Genomic DNA, 13,517 nt, shown 5'->3' with positions numbered 1-13,517 from the left:
TGATCAATTTCTCCTCAGTTCATTCACGTGAATGCAGTTACCCCAGATCATTTCACAGAGCTGCAGAACAGGCCAGTCAGACAGCTAGAGATGGGAACAAGCAACTGGACAGAGCAGCCCCCTAACCCTGACCTGCCACACCAGAGGAGTTCGTCTGACCGGGCAACTAGAGAACAGAGCCTTCCCACAGCAGGCAGCGTGGCTTCCCTGTGCCTGCCTTCTGCTCTTAACCAAACAGCAGCAAGAAACATCCACCTTTAAAGGAAAGTGCCATATAATTATGTCTATTGAGAGGGAAAAAAATGGAGCTATCAAATTTTAGACAGCTCATGAACTAGGCAAAGAGCATTACAAGTGTGAAACATCCCATACGAAATGCACCAGACCACCGAACCACCTGTATTTAGCACAGCCACCGCTTTTGATAGAGCACCAACACCCAGTACAACTTAAAACTTTGGGGAACAACATCATTTATGGCCCTGTGCTCATTTAAAAAGTCACACAATCACCTGGTTCTTCACAAGAGGTGTAGTTGCTACGAGCATTCAGTCACTGGATTATTTTCAACTATTTCTATCCTTATTACTGAGAGCTGGGGTGTTTCTTTTTGAGGAACTCGAGAACAACCAACTCACAACAGATTAATATAAAACCAATAATTGCTAAGACTTTAAAAAAAGATGTTACAAGTCTAAGCCTTTAAAGTATCAGAAAAAGATCCGAAGACATGAATTGACTGCTTAAAAAAAGCAATGGAGGACATGAACATTAGTGTTATTCTATCTAGAGATGAGTTTATCAAGTAATAGAAACTTGAGTTTTGTTTAAAATAACATTAAAGGGTGCTTCATTAATAGATCTTTGGCTGCCAAATCAATAGATTTTGGCTGCCGAAAATGATATCAGCTGTAATCCTAGTGCTCTCACAACCGTATATGCAGAGCTGAAAGCGGAGCCTCTGAAGCCATCGCTGCTGCTCAGGCCAAGTGCACGTGAGGAGCAGCCAGGCGGGCCAGTGAGGGGCTGGGAGATCAGCTCCCTAGCAAACCTTTTTTTAAACAGAGGTGCCAGCACTCTAGCTTTTGCCAGCGTAGAAGCAATTATTTTTCCAGGTATTACCCAGGTCTTTGCTGAAAACAGCAAGTGTCACTGTATATTGACAACTTCAACAGAACACCAAGTTCAGCCTTTTCTAGGAACCAAAGTTCTCCAGAATTTCATTAAGCTATTGCTCTGGGGCAAAAAGCAATGAATAATGTAGTTGGTTAAAGTGTTAGAGCACTGAGGCAAAGGGAAGGCAATATACTGTCAGCCACGTAACATGGAAAACGGGGAATGGAAGACAGAACAGAGGGAACAGAGGCACAGCTCTCATCCCATCTGTGACACGAAGCAGTGGCATCAACCTCACCCTGCAAGTGATACTGACCCTAAACTCTGATGGAAACCCATCCATCCCTTCCCTGGGGGCTGGCAGAAGCAGCCTGTTTCTCAATTTAGGGTCATGCCTCAAGATCAAATCCCTGCTCTTTCACATCAACCCGTCAGTCAGTACATTTAATTTCATTGTCTTCTCAAACCACTCAGACCTGCTGCACTATCAGAGCAACTACCACACAACTGCAACACCAGGGCTTGGGGATTAAGAACTATTAGAAATTGGGAAATGTAACTCCCATTGTTAAATTCAGAGAAGTAGTACAGAGTGCGCTGTCAACTGTTATAGTCAAGAGGTATCTCCCTAGCGGTGCTCTCATTAAAGAAACATGCCACAAAACAATGCAGGCGGGTGCCCCGAAGTTCAAGTTTCTGTGTCAGAAATTTAGCGGGCACCCCACCGATCAGAGCACAAAGCCCAGCCCTGGTGCCTTCCCGCACCACGCTGTGGAATAAGCCCCCCAACAGCACCCGCACCGCCGAGGGGAAGGTACGAGAGCAGGCTGCCCGCCGCCCCCCGGGGCCGGGCCCCCTCCCCCGGGCCCGTACCTGCTGAAGAACTCGGCCAAGCCGCTGCCGCCCGCTGCCCGCCGGGCCCGCTCGGCCGCTGGGTGCGGCGGTCCCGGCGGCGCCGTCGGTTCGCGGGGCAGGTGCTCCGGGGCGCTGCGGCGGCGGCTCACCTCGTAGGTGTTGCGGGAGCCCAGGCTGACGTCCGTGAAGCCCGGCGGCGGCCCCGGGGCTGCCGGCGGGGGGCTGCCGCCGCCCGGCCCCGCCTCGCCCCGCAGGCAGCAGCTCCGCAGCGGCTCCTCCAGGGCCGTCCCCGCGGGGTCGCCGCCGGGGCCGGGCGTGCAGAGGAGGAAGCCCCCGTTCTGCACTTTCGCTTCCTCCTCCTCCTCCTCATGGTGGCCCGGCGCGGCCCGTCCCGCCCGGGGGACCGGCGGCGGCTCGGCCCGCAGGAAGCCGACGTCCCCGTTGGTCATCGCCCCCGCGGCGTGCGGGGCGGCGCCGTTGGCCGGCTTCTCCGGGCAGCGCCTCCCGCCCGCCGCCGGGCCGAGCGCCGCCAGGTACCGCTGCAGCAGCAGCCGGCCGGGCCCGCCGCTCCCCGACCTCAAGCCCCGGCTCCCATCCCGCTCCCCGTCCTCCTCCTCCTCCTCTTCCTCCTCTTCTTCCTCCTCCTCTGCCGCCGCCGCCTCCCGCCGGCCCGCGGGGAGCACGCCCGGAGCCCCGCCATCGTCCGGCCCCACCATTTGCCGCCGCCGAGCCCCGCCGGTGCCAGCGGCGCAGCCCCCCCGGCGCGGCGCGGCGGGGCGGGGCGGAGCGGAGGCCCGGGGGGCGGGGCCACAGGGGGCGGGGCGGGCGGCGCGCGCTGCTCAGCACCGGCGGCGCCGCCACCGCCCGCAGCCGCCGCTCGGCGTCAGGCACGGCGCATGCGCGCGGCGCCGCCCTCCTGCCAGGGAAAGGCACCATAGAGAGGCAGAGCGGGGAGAACGCCCCCGCGCTGCCCGGCGGAGAGGGCACCTGGACGGGGCCGCCCCGTGCTGCAGGCGGGCACCTGCACCTGCACCTCCCAGCGCGTCCCTCACGGGCAGCGAGGCGCTCCCGGGAGAGAGCGAGGCCAGGAGGCGCTGGTTGAAAAGGACAGAGGGCGTGGAGTCCCTAGTGCAGCCCTAACAACACAGCCACCGCGCCACATCCACGAGGCTGCCCCCCCCCAGGCCAGCCCCAGCCCCTCACGAGCGCTCCCGACCCCGCCGCACGCACTCACAGCCGGTGGGGGGGGAAGCGCAGCTCCCCGGGGAGCCCCCGGCCCGCGCCGCCCTCCATCCCGCCGCCCTGCCGCCCCTCAGGGCCCGGCTTTTAACCGCTGCCAGGTGCGGCGTGCCCGCGGCCCTGAGGTGCAGTGGGGAGGGGGCCGGGAGCTGCCGGCCGCCTTAAATGGTTGTGTCTGACCTGAGGGCGTCGTAGGAAGAGGGGTTTTACACAGGAATTCGCCAAAATATGAAGCTGATACAGTTCATTGTGCTATGACATTGTTAGGACTTTGCCGTCTAAAGTCTTCCAGGCCTATCTTTAGTAAAGAAATAAATAAAAAACGGTCTGTGGTGTGTGTTGTTTTTTCCCCTTGTCACCTTGTCGCTGTACTTGTGAGGTCAGGCACGCAGCACTGGGTGTTTTCCATGGAACAAGCAACTCCGATCTCAGCCATTTTGACTCAGTAGGTAGCAGGTACTTGGAATCTCAGAAGTTGGAAAAGAAACACTGTTTTGTTTTTCTTCTGCCTCACCTCCCTTGACAGGAGGTCCGCAGCCTCATCCAGTGACAGCTGGGTGAGAGGAAGGACCATTGGCCTTAAGCTGCTTGGAGAAATGCCCAGAAGAGGTTGCCGGCATTACCTCTCCCATGGTATACCAGCTGGGCTGCTTGTGGGAATGCTTTGTAGGCTATTTCAGTCAAACCAAACCATTAGAAAGGATGAACTAATTAAGCTTTTTGGTTAACTTTTTTTTTCTTTTTTTTTTTTTTGAATTAAGCTTTTTACTGTAACTAAGATTGCAGGTTTTCTGTTCTGCACTGTGACACATGACCTGATCAGCATGGCTGATGAGTGGACATAGATGATGGGTGCTACAGAGGCTCTCAGTACTCTGTGCAAATGGAACATGCAGCTCATGCAGCACATGCCATGGATCCTCTATTAACATAGGGCTCTGGGTGCACATCCATCCACCTTGTATTTCTTCTGGAGTATTTTAAACTGGAGCAGCAAGCAGAATATCCCAAGGAACACCTGAGTGGTCAACAGCTATGGGCAGCACAGATACTGTGTCTTCAAAAGTAATAAAAAGAGGAGGGGGGAATGCGCAGTGTTCTATCTGTCTTAAACTGGAGATTTCATACACAGTAACAGGGGATCAACAGTGAATTCACTTAACGTCTATATATTCATTGTTACCCTGGGCAATGTGCTATAAAGTGAGCTGTTGTGGAGGCAGAGCAGCTCTCTTTGCCTTACATGTAACAAAATAGTGGGTGCAGTGTGAATCCATAAAGCATGAATTATCCAGGAGCTCATTCTGTGCCAGAACAAAATGAAAGAGAAAGCTGCCTTGATTAGAGCAGATTTTAGGTTTAAGGAAGCACTCAGAGGTCCATGGAGTGTGTTGTAGTGATTTTCAAGTGTTTAACTGGGATGCTGCAAGATGCAGCATACAGCACAAGACACTGAGCAAGCTAAGCAAATTGTAGACTGTATAAAACCAAGAAGACTATATAAAACTATATAGACTAAAATGTTACTGTACAGATCCTTAGTATCCTTAGTGTTTTATGTAAGAAATAACATTTGTTAGTGAAAAGAAAATAGATGCTTAGCTGAATACTGTAAATAACTTACAGGGCAGTAGTTTTATATTGCCTTCGAACTGATTAGGGCAATTTGCATGTAATAAAATCATTTATGCTCCTGGCTCTCTCAGGTGACTGTTATGAAGGGGGAAACTTTACCAAACAAGTTTGTAAAGAAACAGTCACCTTTTATGCGAGAACAAAGCCTGTAACTCAGTTTATAAAATACCTCAACTGTGGGGAAGATACTCCAGGTGTTTTGGATGACAGAAAGAAGAGAGCATCTTTTCTACCTTAGACGGCTGTCAGCTCTGAGTGCAGTGCCAGTTTTGAGGAGGTAGCAAGAGAATACACATGAAACAGGAGCTAAGCAAGAGAGTCTAGCTAGTTTGTTTTCACTTTTAGCCATTGAAAGAGAAAGAGAGCAATTGTCACCGGTTTCATTATTTTATGTTACAAAGAACATATGCCAGTTCCACGTGAACAAATTCCCACTGAGACAGTGTACAAGTAATTAATGCATGTAGACTAGACTTTGCTCCAAAGAGTTTACAATTAAAATACCATGTAAGGAACAAGCCAGGCTTTTTCAGTACTCCTTACTCAGGGTTTGCACAAACTGCAATGTTTGCAACCCTTGTTCCAAAGATTTATAGCATGCTACAGTGACCCAGTCTTGATGCCTAAGAGGGCTGTTAAATACACAAGCAGCAGAGAACTGGACCTGTCTGCATCCTTGACTGTTTTTGACAGCTGACCTTTCAGTACAGTCCCTCATTAGGAATAGCCCCTGTCTATCACTGCACCCTTTCAAAGGTCTGAACGCTTAGGAAATGTCACATATCTCTCATATAATTAACACAATTCTAGGTCACTGGTTTTAATTCTGATTTCCTTTTTGATTGGTGTTGCTTCTTATGGTTAAGGATTTTAGTGATACAGACCGTTTTTTACTCCAAAAAAATTAGAAATATCCTGCAATAATGTAAGGATCCTATGTTGCAAATGTTGCAAATGACAAGGTATGCTGTGAGCAGTGCTGGAAACACATGGCTACGAACTCTGCATACTTTGGTGAGTGGTCCTTGCAGAACAAGTCTTACACAGTGCTACTGACAATACTGAGAAAACGCAAAGATATTTATTCAGGAACAAACCATGCAAAACCTAAGCCAATGCCCATCAGCACATTCTCATTTTCAAAAGAACAATGTAGCTAGGCATCAGATGTTAGTTCACCTCTTATGCCAAACAATGTTGATAACCTAAATACACATTTATTAGTTACACACATAACCAATATGTAGCTGGTGTTTTCCCTGTGCCATTTCGTTACTTATGTAATTAAAAGATGGGATGGCTTCCTCAGATCAATATACAGGAAGAGCTGTACCCTCAGGTTCCCAAATCCTCAGGTGTTCTTGTATGTGCAATAGTTGTGCTCTTTGGCAGTTCACTACAGAGGCTCTAGTTTCTTTAGAAATTATACTTTGGCAAGAAGCTCTTTACACTCCACTAATAGCAGTTTGCACTTTTAATACAATGCCTTCTGGACTAGATTTCATCACAGACTATAGCTAACAATTAATTAAGACTTCAGAGAAGCACTGTTTGGCAGACTCCCACACACTGCAGGCTTCTCCTTAGAACGTTCCCAGTTATGCTGCAGTGCCAGAATTAAACTACACTCAAACATGTCATGTACATGTATTAAGATAATTCAGCCCGTGGTGCTGTTGCTTGTGTATGCTCATGCTTTCTGTGATGAAAGCACTGTCAAAACCTCCCTGAGCATTGGAATGGATTAAACTTTATTTTTTTCCATTGTTCTAGGGCCTAGAAGGCTTTCCAGTCATTGACAGGCATTAGAAGACTCTCTTTCCACGTAACCTCCATGCTGCCCGCTTCAAGACCATACTATGTAGATGACATCCCTATGAAGAGACGTAATCTGTTGTCCTCTGGATATCACCATCAAGATACTGAAAAGCTAGAGACTGCTGACATATCCCAGTATTCCTGTTCTAAATGTAACTAAACCCATAGGGACAGAGAGATGGTTACCTAGAAATCACCCTTACCTGAAACCAGGTTAAGATCAAAACAAGTAGAAGTATTTATTAACGTATTGTAAATTAATTGCAATTAATGCAATTACTCCAATTCTTAATTGAACAGAAGAGAAATTGAAAGAAAAAAATCTGCTTCTGCTAGGATCCATAATGTTTTTATTTTCCACTTTCTATGCAGACAATCAATAAAACACCTAATCTACAGGCACTGTCCATCTAAGTCACAGAAACCTCAGGCTGTATTCACAGACACTGAGAGCTTTCTCTTTCTTTTTGTTCACATCCAGCCTTTGGGATCCACCCAAAGGAATAGGGATGAGTTGGGAGAGCACACACAGACAAAGCAGAAGATACAGAAAAGGAGAGGGTAAACAGGCAAAGTATCTCACATTTCTCAGCCTGGGATCCTCACTCACTCAGGCAATAACCCTGTGTGGTTAGTAGAAGTATACTTTTGGGAAGCTGCTGCAACAAAGCAGAGGTCTGAGCTTTATTCTCCCTTCCCCACTAGTATTTTGGCCAGTTATTCTCTTCTAAGTTGTTTTGGGGGTATTTTAGGACCAACAACAGTTCCTCCTTTACTTGTTTCATCCGCTAATAAGACCCATTCTTATATTCAGTCTCAGCACTTTCCTACTTTCAGGCAAAGCATCATCATATTCCTTAGGCTACAGCAGTAAATACTTTTTAAGTTAATATGTAGCTGATAAAGAGCTGTTAGTCCTCCCACACAGAGATTACAACATTATCACAAAATCCTGTCACAGTCTTGGGCTCTGTTTACTTTCTGTGTCATTAGTAGTAATAAAATCACTTATATGGGTAACAAAACACAAGCAGGAAAAAAAGAAAAAAAAAAAAAAAAGATTGTTTGGATTTTCCCTTTTATTTCATTTAGTTAGTTAGTTAGTTAGTTTGCCAAGTTGTATTGGTTTTGTATTCTTTCTCATTTTCTTTGTGTTGTAATATCCTCTGGGGGCTATGAGAACAGGACTCTGTCTTTGCATTCTCCAAACACCGTAAGCTATGTTCAAATTAACTTTTTAGGAATAATCTAACTGATTTGATTTTATGCTGCCCTGACCCTACAGGTGTTACATAGGAATACACAGAATGGCTGTACAATGTTTGTTGAGACTGAGCATCGGGTCCTGGGCACCCTGGAATTCCATCCACTAAATTTAGTGGCAAGAGAAGTCCTCTAAAAAAACAGGTGAAACAGTCTTTCCTCTTGAACTCAGTGAGAACTGAACTGGGCTTAGAACTACGTGTAGATTATTTTTTTTTAATTGAATTTCATTATAAATTATTTAGTTGAGATTTAACCAGCATAGAAGCTTTCAAACCTTTCATGGAAAGTTGAAGAAATTGTCACAGGCTGTACAAGCAAATGATAGAAAGAGTAAATAATTCTTCAGTGGCAATGTTGGCATGAACAACTTACTGTATCCCTGCTCCTGGTCACACATTCACCTTCTTAATCTTGCCCGTTGTTGTGCCACCTCAGCTGGTTGTGTGGCAATGCAAAGAAGCAGACTGATGAATTTATATGGCTGGAAAATATCTTAATTTTTTGCTGTGTCACTTTACAGTCCCAGCAGTTCTGTTGATTTTGCAGTACATGAAGCTGGGTGAAGCAGGCATGAATAAATAGCCAGAAGCAAGAGTTGCCTGCCTCAGTTTACAAAGTACTGCTTGTGAATGCTGAACCAGGTCCTGAGCAGTAGTAAACAAAAGTTTATCCTTAAAAGAACAGGCCTCCCTTATCTTGGGCAAACAGAATAATAGGGAGTGGTTGGAAAGGGTAAGGTTCAATTTACTGCTCTGTGTTTAAGCTGTGCAAAGCTGGCAGACAGGCCCTTAGGAAATGCTGCAGCCAGGCACAGCCAGTACAGCTGGGGCTAATCACAGGCCGGGCAAAAGGGGCAAAACTTTTAAAATGCATTATTTCTTAAGGCTATTTGTTGAGTGTATTTACTAAGAAATGTTTGTCTATCTGTAAAAAACAACATGCAACATTTGGCACTATGGATGGATAGGAATGAGGAAAACGAGGAAGAAAAAAAAAAAGAGGGACATAGATTTACTATGCAGAAATATCACTTCCTATTTATCCAGTGTTGCATCCTACGCATATCCTGAGCTATTTTCTAGACCATGCTGAAAGCTTATGTTGCTGAGTTATTCTATACAGGTTTTTATGCTATGTTCATCACTATGGTATCCCAGACCAGCACTGCATTAGGGAACGGCTGTAAATGCAGTCATTAAGAACTGGCTATGTCAAAATTGTGGGACAAAGGAACACTTCTCATTTCCCAGTTCCAGAGGTATAAATCATTTTACCCAAACTTGATGTCAAGAGCTAATCATGTATCAGGCCATCCACTTTCTCCATGCATGGCTCACAAGGAAAGCCAACAGCTGAAAGGGAGCTAGTCCCCAGCGTAAGCAGCTTTAGTGTTTCATGGGAAGTGCTGGTCCTGCAGTCATGATGTAACCAACGCAACTAATGTTTGTCGTGTTCTACCACAGGGAAAGAAGCACATGCTACAGGTAAGAGTTTTTGGTTGTTTTATATCTGAACACAGATTTACTCCACTTTTTGGTAGAGAAGGAAAGCAGCGCACCAACTGGCTGGAACTTCTAGGGCTAATGCTGCAATTGAGTGACTCCTGCAGGATGAATTTTGTCTGAGCAGAGAAAGTTCCCAAATAGGTATTAACCAGGATCTTCACTGTGAACATTTCATGTGGTCTTTCCAAGCTAGAAGTCTAAGAAAGCCTTGAAGATAAAGAACAAGAACTGGAATCTGAACCAATTCCTGAGGTAGCAAGAGTCGGCTGTGGAGGCCTGATTTGTTGTGCCCACATCTGTATGTGTCTGCATGTCTTTAAGTGTCCTCAAACACCAAAGCCCAGTCACCTTAAATGCTATAGTCCAGTTAGGCTCATAATTGCTTCAGTATGGAATAATAACGTAGCTTAGATAAAAGAAAGTTTGTGCTGTCAAATGAGAGTTCAGGAGGAATCCTAAGATTGTTCCAAAGTACATGTTGGATAGATTGCAGGGATGTGGGATCTTCAAAGAAAGGAGAATGAATGCAGGGTTGTGAAGCCTTCAAAAGGCTTTTGTCTGTCTCCTGGCATCACTTCTGTCTTACTTGTATTCTGTGTATCTAATTGTTGTTATTCCTCAAACTCAGGTCATCTTTACAGTTGGCAGTGACATGGCCATCTCTTCAGGACAGAAACAATTGCACATCATCTCTGTGTTGCCTGACCATGTACTCCAAATACTTCCAACAGCGGCTGCAAGCAAACTTTTGACAAGACCAGAGATCAAAATGGTCCTTGTGAAACACTAAAATACAGTGGCTATTGTGTGTCATATCTACAGGGTGCTAGAAAGCTTTCCACATTGCTGACAAGCACCGTTTCACCCAATCTCTAAAATGAGCAAGTGCAGAACAAAACAAAAAGCAATGTTGTGACTGTCTGAAATTCTTTAAAGTCAAATTATTTTGAGAACAGATTAAATTGCACTTCTTAATGCTGAGTGCTGGGCACTATCCCATGTAGACAGAAAATCCATTTTCAGTCTAGCCTCTGAAAATACCACATATCTTCCATCAAAAAACTATTTACACATTGTGGGGATATGGACAAAACAAAGTAAGAAAAACTCACATTGCTTTTCTGAGAAATTGAAGTTCGCATCATCTGAAGCAAACCAAGTAGATACATTTCCAACCTAGCATAGAGATTTTTGTCAGAAGTGGAGCACAAATGATTAATTTCTACAGGAACCTGAATATGATTCGGTGATAATTCTGCCACACCAGTTAGTACAAGCGGGTATAAACAAATCTTTATTCTGCAAAGTGCTGCGTGTGCCCTCTGTTGGAAACTTATGAAAGATTCCTTTTCTTAATTTTAATTTTAAAGCTCGCTTTATAAAAGCAATGACAGTCAATGAAACATTTGTATCCTAAAGAATATGGAGGTAACATTTTGAAATAACACTTTATTATAGACTGGTTTTCACATTGTTATTATCTTGATTACTTTAATCTAGACTAAACACTGGTTAGAATAACTTAAGTAGTGATTTCTATAGCAATGTAATGTACTTTGCATTTCTGTTTACAAAGCAAAATCAAAAAGCTCTCTGCTCTGCCCTGCCCCTCTGAAAAAGGGCAGCCACTGTCATACAGCACCCGAGCAGCTAGGAGCATTGCTTTGTTCAGTAAAGTTCTGGCTTTTCTGTGGTGGAACACAAAAATACAGCTCAGACATGAGGGTAAAGTTCGCATTGAAACTGTCTTTCTGCCTCCTAAATTATGGGCTGTGTTAGGAGCCAACTCAACCCAACACGCCTCCAGGCAGCCTTTCAGGCTGTTTTACCTTCCAGCAGCGCTTCATGCCTGCCCGCAAATCGTGTCAAAGATCAGAAGTCACAAGCTCTGTCCCAGGGCTGCCTGGCCAGCAAAGCGTCTGGATTTTCAAACCATACCTAAATGTCATACTGGGCCTTTCATCCCTGCCAGTACTCAACTTAGTTATTAAATGGCAGATATTAGCACCTGCATGAAGGTATTTGCCTTTGAAGGTGCTAAGTGAGAAATACGGGGGTTCAGTCACTGCTGGCCCTCCCAGGACAGTCCAAACCAGCAGGCTGGGGTGATGTGTTACTAGCCAGCTCCTCAGCCTGAGCTGTCCTGTGAACACAGCGAACTGCAGCTGTGCTGGGCAGGGATGAACCAGGGAGCTGATAAAAGTTGGGGTACTGAGAACAGCAGATAGAAAAAAAGCCAAGAGATTCACTTATACCGGTTCTGGAGAGTAATGGGACAAACAGCATCCTGATAGAAGAAAACTTAGTGATAGCACTACCATGTGATATCAATGCAGAAAGTCACTGGAGACAGGGCTGACTTACTGAGGCTTGTCACAACAGTGCTAACACCAAAGTGACCTATGGAAAACATATAATGCAGGATGCTCAAAAGATGGATTTTTCCTTTAAATTGAGCCTCACCCAGCAGACTAAAACAAATTCTTTTAGCATTAGCTGTTTTGGAACATGAACATGATTTTTCTATTTAGTAATAAGTATTCTTGGCGCAACACTGAACTCACTTGTTCAATCACAATAATGTTCTAATTTATTCTAAAGTTATGAGCTTTTTTGAAGGAAAAAGGTCTAGAAATATTAAATTCTTTTTGTATATTTATTGCTAACAGAAAAGATCAAGTAGAAACAATTGAAGTAAGCAGTTCATGTTAAATGCACAGTTATGAAATGTTCCTTTGAAAAACAAGCTCTTTGAATTAGATGTTTTCTTTCATGCTGTTCACATTAAAGCTGCAATTCAAATGATAGTTGATTGGACCTACTACACTGCTTCTACCTGCTCATCTATTAATTTCTATAGTTTTAAAAATATTTTTAAATCTACCTATTATTTTAAAAGTTTATCACTTCAGTACCTTTTGTACTCTTGTTATTTACAGTATTCAGTAAATACTGTATTAGAGTATGTATTATTTACAGTAGTCATTTGCTAATCACATTGATTATACGTGAAACAGTAGACTTCTGTAAAATGACAAAATTAATAAGAATGCTTAAAAAGGGGAACAGTGAAGAAGGCAGAATTCTTACCTCAGTGCTAGCTATTGCCTAAAGAAACAACAGAGACATTCAAACAGAGGTGAACTTCTGAATACCAGGAGGTACTGTTAGCAAAAACATGCAACTTTTGTGTCAGACCTGGATTATGAAAATAGCGCACCCATGTTTAAACTGATTGTGCTTATTCTTTTATGCTGAAAATTCTTTAAACATTTTCTTTAAAAAAAAAAAAAAAAGTCTACTAAAATATTAAGAAGCTTCCCCTTATCTCTCATGGAAATCTGTTTAACTGCTTAGTGGCCCAAACTTGCAAGAGGTGGCATCTTCACTGCTGAGTACCCATCGCATGGTGATACCAGCAAATGCTGTGGAAGAGCTGTTTGCCTGTTCTCCCGCTTCTTGGTCCGACACTCTTGCACAGGAAATCTCCATGGTGAACAGGGACTGTCTTCCAAATTAGATCATGTCAGAGCATCATGGCATCACCACAGCCTAGTTTTCATGAGCTGTCACGTATGGTGATGCTAGGAGGGCCTTTCCAAAAAGTGCATTTGACATCTCTGGCCTATGTAGCCGAGAAAGAAGCCAGGCACTTTTCCCAGAAAAGTATTTCAGTTAGGTGTACATCACTTTTATTACCCTTACTTAACCTTAAAGGTATTCCAAATTCAAGAGCTGGTTACTAAGCAGCTCTCAGTGAAATCACTTTAAGAACCGTACTAACTTCAAATGATGTGAAGAGCTGCAGTGGACTCTGCAGTGGACTCTGTATTGGACATCACAGATTCAAATTATTTCTATTAAGCCTGAGCAGACTAAGCATGCTTTTGATACTTAGCTGTTGATTTAGTTATCCTTCTTTAACTTGTCTAGACAGTTTCTGAAACAATGAATTATTCAGTGACTTTCAATTCTATTATACGACTAATCCATATCTCTGTAACAAAAATATCATTTATATGGCTAATCCATATCTCTGTAACAAAAATATCATTTACTTCCAACGGTAAATGCTGGATTCAC

The 13,517-nt window shown here is 44.7% G+C and overlaps 1 protein-coding gene across 3 annotated transcripts in view; it reads right to left on the bottom strand.

Annotated features, from left to right (window-relative positions):
- Nucleotides 1-2,741, bottom strand: part of TBC1D12 (TBC1 domain family member 12) — a 44,983-nt gene extending 42,242 nt beyond the window's left edge. Inside the window, exon 1 of one of the 3 annotated variants that reach the window (XR_014694901.1) lies at nt 1,990-2,741. Coding sequence is in view for 2 of the 3 variants with exons in the window: in XM_084525682.1 (XP_084381808.1) it covers nt 1,990-2,687 (698 nt within the window). In the remaining variant the exon portion in view is untranslated. The remainder of the gene's footprint in view (nt 1-1,989) is intronic. The other 2 variants (XM_084525682.1, XM_084525683.1) reach the window with 2 other exon arrangements.
- Nucleotides 2,742-13,517: the final 10,776 nt, after the last annotated feature.

The sequence above is a fragment of the Aythya ferina genome (assembly GCF_964211825.1).
Source record: "Aythya ferina genome assembly, chromosome: 7".
NCBI classification, from domain to species: Eukaryota; Metazoa; Chordata; class Aves; order Anseriformes; family Anatidae; genus Aythya; species Aythya ferina.
This window is presented reverse-complemented; position numbering and strand designations above follow the sequence as displayed.